Below are 8,691 nucleotides of genomic sequence, written 5' to 3' on the forward strand. Positions count from 1 at the left end.
ATTAATCTCCACAAGAAACAGTTCAATTACCATTGGAAATGTAAGTGGCAGTCAGCTCCTCCGTTCCTCAAGGAAACTCCTCAACCTGGGTAAACCCTGTCTGCCCTCTAACGAGCAACTCAATTACTGGAACAACCCACACCGACTGGATTCAGAGAAAGACACCTTTTACTGGAAACGTGAGTCCCATTGCCTTTATTCCCTTTTGCAAATTGACGTTTAAATTTCCCACTGTGCCTGAACTAATCACAGGAACTTCCCCTTCACTTTTCAGTCCCGGTTTGCCAGTGTTCAGAGCAGCACTGGACCCATCTCTACCAGTTCTCAATAAACCTGTTAAACCTTCCCTTGGTCTCTCTGTTTGGTTTCCTGCATGTGGGTCAGATCTTGGATAAAATCATGACAGTAGGTAGGTAGGTAGGTAGGTAGGTAGGTAGGTAGGTAGGTAGGTAGGTAGGTAGGTAGGTAGGTAGGTAGGTAGTACTCACTTTCCGTACTTGAGTAAAAGTACAGATACTTGTGTTAAAAAATACGCTGGTAAAAGTGGAAGTACTGATTAAACTTCTTTACTCAAGTAAAAGTAACAAAGTACAGGCTTGTAAATTTAATTAAAGTATAAAAGTAAAAGTAGAATCCACTTTTTTCATGCCGTTGCCTACATTTTAATGGATGTCTGCCAATAGGACTAGATCTCCGTTGTGCTCATTTTCAATCATCTCGTCGTCCATGCTACTATGCTAACGCCACCGCCACCAAGCTGCAATGATTTGCCGCCAATGAATACCGCCGAATCGGTCGATTCATCTTGTAGTGGTGCGTCAAATGCAACGTAGATTCCCATCCAATTAGATTGAATTTGGTATTGATGACGTGAAAAATAATAACGGTAACTCCATTGAAATTATTCAAAACTAAAGTAACGAGCCAATTTTTTAAAATGTAAGGAGTAGAAAGTACAGATATTTCTGTAAAAATGTAAGGAGTAGAAGTAAAAAGTTGCCATAAAAATAAGTAGTAAAGTAAAGTAAAAATATCAGAAAAATCTACTTGAAGTATTTGTACTTCGTTACTTCCCATCTCTGGTAGGTAGGTAGGTAGGTAGGTAGGTAGGTAGGTAGGTAGTAGGTAGGTAGGTAGGTAGGTAGGTAGGTAGGTAGGTAGGTAGGTAGGTAGGTAGGTAGGTAGGTAGGTAGGTAGGTAGGTAGGTAGGTAGGTAGGTAGGTAGGTAGGTAGGTAGGTAGGGTGTTATTGATCCCTTTTGGAATGTTATTTGAATACAACATTACAGTAAATTCAAAAAATACAAAAAATAAGAATAAATAAGATAAGGCAAGCACACAGAACAGAATAATGGAATGTGGTCACAGGACGGTGTGCAGTGTGACGGTGTTTGCCCATAGTCCTTCTCTCTGCACCCTCACAGTTTCAATGGAGAGACATATACAGTTATTATATTTAATCTACCCAAGTATTTTAATGTTTATGAAGTCTTTTTTATGAATGATACATTTTTTTCCCAACATCAAGGAAACGTGTGGCACAAATTGAAACAAATCATTCCTGACATTTAGGAGTTGAAATATTAATCAAAAGTTGCTTTGTCTTGGGTAAACGTAATCTCTGGTTGCAGATTAGAGCATAGAAGGAAATTCTTTCAAACTGTCACCACTTGTTCAATAACAGGTCATGACATGAAATCATGACTAACGGTGGACTGGACTACGGTATTTTGGACCATCTTGCTTCTCTTAAGAGGTTTTTATTTGATTTTGCCTTTGGGTTCCTTCGGTAAAGTTTTAAGGCTTTTGGAAAGAAATCTTTCATGTTGAAACTTGTTACATAAAAAATTTTCCTTTGAAAAGATTTTCCTCAGAGAAATTCAGGATGGACCTGTTTTATAATTAAGTCGCATGTAGGCTGTGACATATTACAGACTGAATACACCTTTTACAATCAGAAGACAGCTGGAGGTACACAAGTAAGTATATCTTCTTTCTAACTAACTCAGATCCAAAGAAAAATCTAATAGATTATGTCACTTTGTGGTTTAAGGGTGACAGTTCTGTGTGAAGTCCTTAAGCCTGCCGAATTAATTATAAATGTAATTTTATGGAGAACTTTGCTGTTTCTGTGAAAATTTACAATATTTACTTTACCTTAGAACAAATCAAATTCCAAAAATTTTAATTAAGGCCAGCCTTTCTAATGTATGGTTCTCCTTCTGGTTTCAGGTCAATTACCTGTGATCCCTGAAGTTACCTTTGAACCACAGTCTGACTTTGAGTCTCATAGGGTATATGATTGTCCGCTTAAGTTTCTTCTGAAACCAGAAAAAGTTTGCTCTTCAAGGAACAGTGTTTTTTTCTTTACTAAGAGACACCTGGCAGCTCTGTAACCATGGGTGAATGGGACTTCCTCGGTGGCCTGTTTGAAACTCTCCAGGCCCACTCACCAATGCTTGGACGTTTCTGGCTCTTCTTAATGTTAGTGTTTCGGATAGTGATACTGGGAACTATTGCCAGCGACTTGTTTGAGGATGAACAAAATGAGTTTTCCTGCAACACTCTCCAGCCGGGCTGCAAGCAGGTGTGTTATGATATGGCTTTCCCCATCTCCCAGTACAGATTCTGGGTGTTTCATATCGTCCTGATAGCTACGCCATCCATGGTTTTCCTCATGTATGCCACTCATCATCACAACAAAAAGGCCTCACGCCCTAAGACGGCACGAAATAAAATTCAGGACATAATCGAAGATCGCCGCTTGAGGAGGCTGTACATCGTAAACGTGATCTTTCGACTCGCTGCTGAGGTGGGCTTCTTGGTGGGCCAGTGGTGGCAGTACGGCTTCAAGGTGGAAGCACAGTTCCCCTGTAGCCGGTTTCCCTGCCCCTACACAGTTGACTGCTTCACCTCCCGCCCTGCAGAGAAGACAATCTTCCTTCTCTTCTACTTTGCTGTGGGGGTCCTATCAGCACTTTGCAGCTTGGCAGAGCTTTTCTACGGCTACACCAAGTGGTTCTGCTTCAGCCAGGAACAGCTTGATCAGGAACTCTGCGCCAGTCAGAACCTGCAGAACCTGGAACAAGATGAGTCAGACGAGAAGCTAGAGGAAAAGATGTCAGACAGTGGAGGCAGCAGCACAGGATTAAAGAGAGGATCAGTGAAAAAAAGCAGCAAAAAGGCCTCCGGCAAGAAAAGCAAGAGAGGAAAATATGTGAGCGCCAGGACACTCATGGTGTGAGTGGCAATTGTCACATTCCAATCATTTCAAGTTAATATAGACTGAAAGCCTGGAATTGGAAGAAATATGTTTCTTTTGTGTCATACTGAATTAAGTGCTTAGTTTAGATTTAAGTTTGAGCTAATAGAAAAGTAGTAAAGATTCTTTACCTTAAATTCTATTTGAAAATGTGCTACTCATTGGCAAGATGTTGGGTTTGTTTATTGTACATATATGAGATGATTTTCTTTTAAATATAACTTTAATTTGACAAAAAAAAAAAGAAAGTAACTAAAGTAAGTGATCTGCAGACCCAGAGAGCCACTTGTGCATCTGCTGATTTTACAGATAAAACTGATCCTATTTAAGTAAACTTAATGTAAAAGTGCATCACTTTAATTTCAAATCATTGTGAAAATAAAAGTACAAAATGAAACAGGTGAACAATCGGTTAGAGATTTTCATTCATCATTGGAAATGTATTTTGATTTTGTCTTGAAGCACCATGTCTAGAACCGTCTTTACATCTCAATTTTGTTTAAATAGAAAATGCAAAGTCCTGTTTACTTTGAATTTTATAACACAGTATTATATTCTAACTTATTGTGAGTTATATTCTGTTTTAAAATCAAATATTTAGTGAACATTAACTTGAACTGTTTTAAAGTTCCAGTGTCATAAAGGAGTGGACATTCAACACTAGCAGTAACTGAATCACCTGAACACATTAAACAGTATTTTTTAATGACCCATTTATAAGGATTCCTGCAATTTTCTTTTTTTATTTAGATGTATATTTTGAGGGCATGGGAGCTTTTATTTTTTTAGATAAAGTATATATATGGAAATATGCAGTTTCTTTTTTATAGGTAAGATGATGTTAATGACTTTGGGTTAATGTTAAAAAAAACTGAAATGTTAGGACTGTAAATTTACAGTCATATGTTTATATTCCTGTTTTTATATTTTTTTTAAACTATTTTTCAAGGCTGCACTTTTAAAGAAATGAAATTGTCGAGAGAGCTGTTCTAAAGGAAATTTCTTTGTTTTACAGTGGTGTTTACAAAATGACAAATAAATCTAAGTCTTAATGACTGCTGTGTCCTAGTTATTTTCTGCAGAAGTTAAGGGTGTGAAAGAGTTATACAGTTTCTGTTCTTCCATTTATTATTAAAAACATGATAGAGTATATCACATATTTCTGTACCGTGAATTAAATTAAATGTGGAATAGATTCAACAAAAATAGGACAGTTTCCTTTGTCAAGGGAAAGTCCCTCTTTTATGTATGGATTTACCAAAGGTTTGTTTAAAATATCCAGCAAAATATTAGCTCTGACTCATACCTGTAAGACTTGGTGTAAAGCTATAAAAACGTGGAGAACTTTATTTTTCATGTGTAAACTGGGGCTTTATTACATGTAATATCTCCTAATTTTATTTTTTTTTACATTAATGTTATTTTTAAAAGTGCACTAGGAAATAAACTGGATGAAAAAAACATTTCATAATTAATATCATGATTTTACATAGTTTAAAACATCTTGGTGTGGCAATAACTCTATTTAGGACAAACTCTTTTTCATGGCATTGAAAAAAGTAAAATATGAATAAAATAGCACCGCTGCAGCCTTAATAAATCAAATCTATGAGAAGGAACAGATGAGAGCTGCCAGAAATTTTTTTTTTAATTCCATCCAGAAATAAATTCAAACTAAACACTTTTCCTCGTCTCGTTTGACTTTAATGCACACAGAGTAGACGCAAAGCAATATATATTTTTTTTTGTTTGTTTAATTTTTGGAGAAAAGTCTGAACTAGATTGGCAGTGATTGTGAAAGGTGAAATTTTTTGGTTTATGTTTTTTCACTTCAATTTGTGGTGAGTCCGGAGCCCAGATCTATATCTTATAGTAATGATTAATTGATCCATAGTCTTTTGTCGTGTTTCTACCTTAATTTCCAATGTAAACTCTCATAGCCCAACAAGGAGATGCAGGAGGAAAGTAAAAATTATACATATATCATAAAAAATAAATAAAGCCTGAGAAGTAAAGCGTATTTTTTTACGTGATTTTTTTAATTTCTGTGTTTTCATGGATTTTTGTCCTGCTGGGAGGTAAACCTCTTATCCAGAATCAAGTCTTTGTTCTGTGTTTATAATAATAATAATAATAATACATTTTATTTAAAAAGGCGCCTTTATGTCACTCATCCTTCCATTAAATCTGAACAGCTCTCCTGTCTGTAATGAAAAGTAGTACCACAGCATGATGCTGCTGCTGCCATGTTTTACCATAAGGACAAAATATGTGGGAAAATGTGCTGCTTTAGTTTTCCACCAGTCACTTATAGTTTCTCTTGCAGTTTTAATTTTTTTTTCTTGGAGTTTATTGCTTTGTTTTCTTGCAAGAAGGAGCTGAGTTTGATTTCTGTCCTAGGGTTTTTTTCTCCATGGAGTATTCATGTTCTCCATGTGTGGGTTTGCTCCCAGTACTCCTGCCACAGGCATGGATACGTAGACAAAACTTTGGGCACTGGCATGAACGTTGACAACACCGCCATTTTGAATATGTCAGGGAGGAGCTACAGGGAGAGATCACCGATCGGAAAGGATGGCCTCCTTCCTGTGCTGCATGGAAGGGAATCAACCATTTTATAATATAAACCAGATCTGTTGGCATTACCTTTTATCCATATTATAGTATTTTCTTGTGATTAATCAAAGAGAATTTACTCACTTTGGTGGAAATACAGTAAAATTCTTACTCATCATAATGAGAATTCAGCAGCAAAACCAACAAGAAACAAAATATTAATTTCTATAACTTAAATAGTTTATAGTCTGTAGGTTTCCCAAAGATAGTTTTAAGAAAGCAGTGGGAAGCAGAAGTGAGAAGACAAGCGTTAATCATGTTAAACATTTCTGTCACATGTAAACCTTTTGGTAGAGACACAGATCTACGACAGAGTATCAGGGCATATTATTTTAGAGACAATAAATGACTAATATTAGCTAAGAGGAAAAAAGGAGGAAAAGAGAGTAGAATTCTAACAATATGAGAGAAATACAGCGGATAAAGTCAAAACATAAAGTCAATTGCCGAACCAGTTCAACGTCCTGGCAATATTTCACATATTATATTATATTTCAGCTTTAGATTATTTCACTTTATTTAAGGTCTTACAATGACAGTCATGCGATGCGTTGAATGCACCATTTATTTTCCATTGAATGTTTTGACTGTATGATCTGGTTGAATAGCCTTGAGGTGATGCCTTGCAGTACCTTGTTGGTACGGAAAATGTTATGTAATGAATTTACGCAATCTGACTGAGGGGGAGGGAGGGGGGTTGTTTGATCATGATCATTAGGATGCTCATAAAAAGTCAATTTATGAAAACAAAAAAAACTTAAAGTGCTCTTAAAGAACAGCATTTCAGAAGTTAAAAATTTTTTTTTTTTTTGGGTTGTTATGAATATTTTAATTTGTTGTGTCTGCGTGTTAATTTGGGAAGTTTAATAAAATAGTCGAGGAACCTGTTTAATTCTATATAGGGTGGCTGGGGTGTTTTTTTGTTTGTTTTTATTAATAAAGATAACTGTGTTATTTTACTATCTTTCTGTGTTATATAAAAAAAACCAAAAAAAAAACCAAACTGTTTTCTCACCCCTCGTGGGGTGGTAGGTGTCATCCTCAAGCTTGGGTCCTCTACCAGAGGCCTGGGAGTTTGAGGGTTCTGCGCAGTATCTTAGCTGTTCCTAGGACTGAACTCTTCTGGACAGAGACCTCTGATGTTTTACCTGGAATCTGCTGTAGCCACTCTCCCAGTTTGGGGGTCAAAGCCCCCTGTGCTCCAATTACCACTGGCACCACTGCTGTTTTTACTTTCCACATCTTTTCTAGCTCCTCCTTCAGTCCTTGGTATTTCTCAAGCTTCTTGTGTTCTTTCTTCTTGATGTTGCTGTCGCTTGGGATTGCCACATCTATCACTACTGCCTTCTTCTGCTGTTTGTCGATCAACACGATGTCTGGTTGGTTAGCCATCACCTGTTGGTCAGTCTGGATCTTGAAGTCCCATAGGATCTTAGCTCGGTCATTCTCCACTACCTTAGGAGGTGTCTTCCATTTTGACCTTGGGACTTCCAGCCCATACTCATGGCATATAACTCATGGCATATATACATACATACATATATATATATATATATATATATATATATATATATATATATATATATATATATATATATATATATATATATATATATATATATATATATATATATATATATATATGTATATATATATGTATATATATATGTATATATATACGTATATATATATGTATATATATACGTATATATATATACATATATATATATATATATATATATATACATATATATATATATATATATATATATATATATATATATATATATATATATATATATATATATATATGTGTATATATATATATATATATATATATATATATTAATGTATATATATATATATATATATGTATATATATGTCCGACCTTGCCTGTTTTCCAGTGTAGTCCTGTTTCTGTGACTGTGACTGGCTGAATGTGCTCTCTTCATCCTCTGACATGGGAGCTGGCTGTGTGTTTGCTGCATGGGGCCGCCTTTTACAGTTGTCTTTGTGTGATATGCAACACAACTTGGTGAATAAATACTAAATTCCTTTTGGGGGAAAAAAGCTAAAGCTGCTGAGTTTGGATGGAAAAACTTCTGAACTCTTTTAATTCTGGAGCTGAAGTGGAGAAAATTATTTATTTTACTTATTTTAAATGCCAAACTTCTTTTTTTTTCTTTCTTTTTTTAATAGATGAAAACTGAACATTTTAAAAGATTGTGTACTAAACAGCAACAAACCCAGAACCCAAGTCATACAAAGAGTCATGTTTGAATAGTTTTCTTTCCTTGGTTATCTGTTACATGTAGACACATTAGTTACGCTTGGATTATTTATAGGTTAGGGTTAAGTGGGAAAGGAAAAGTAAATCCCCTCAAGGAAACTTGGAGTGTATTTGCTGTCAAGGCACATTTATTCTCCAACTGCATTCAGCTTTTATAAGGCTTAGTCAGAGATACTGACTGTATTATTTAGGTTTATTTCATTTATTATGACCTGCATTATTTTGGAAATAAGATTGTTTCTGCAAAAAAAAAAAAAATCATCTGAGAATTAAGAAAATGTATTAAATTAATGGTGTATGACAGTGTGTCTGACAGAAAGAGAAGATGTATACATCCGGCTTGTGAAACATGATTGTTTGAATGATTGATTTTTGATGCTAAACTAATAGAAATAACTGAAGTTAAAGTCCATGTCTGTGAACAGAAACCTGGCTTCTAAGGTTCATTCTGATTCTGAGTTATTAATTTGATCAGAGTTCTAGGAACGTTTGATTAGTAACCCTTGAATTTCTGTTTTCCTGG

At 35.3% G+C, this 8,691-nt stretch overlaps 1 protein-coding gene across 2 annotated transcripts; it reads left to right on the top strand.

Annotated features, from left to right (window-relative positions):
- Positions 1 to 1,841: 1,841 nt before the first annotated feature.
- On the top strand, positions 1,842 to 4,217 carry LOC119790982 (gap junction delta-3 protein-like). Of its 2 annotated transcripts, none has more exons than XM_038296763.1 (2): positions 1,842 to 1,978; positions 2,232 to 4,217. In XM_038296763.1, the coding sequence occupies exon 2, from the start codon at positions 2,398 to 2,400 to the stop codon at positions 3,241 to 3,243; it is 846 nt and encodes a 281-aa protein (XP_038152691.1). In that variant the 5' UTR covers positions 1,842 to 1,978; positions 2,232 to 2,397; the 3' UTR covers positions 3,244 to 4,217. The 2 variants fall into 2 exon arrangements, with proteins under 2 accessions (XP_038152691.1, XP_038152692.1); XM_038296764.1 differs by having other exon boundaries at positions 1,956 to 1,978; positions 2,350 to 4,217.
- Positions 4,218 to 8,691: the final 4,474 nt, after the last annotated feature.

This window comes from Cyprinodon tularosa, unplaced genomic scaffold (assembly GCF_016077235.1).
Source record: "Cyprinodon tularosa strain WSP-4 unplaced genomic scaffold, ASM1607723v1 ctg377, whole genome shotgun sequence".
Classification (NCBI taxonomy): Eukaryota; Metazoa; Chordata; class Actinopteri; order Cyprinodontiformes; family Cyprinodontidae; genus Cyprinodon; species Cyprinodon tularosa.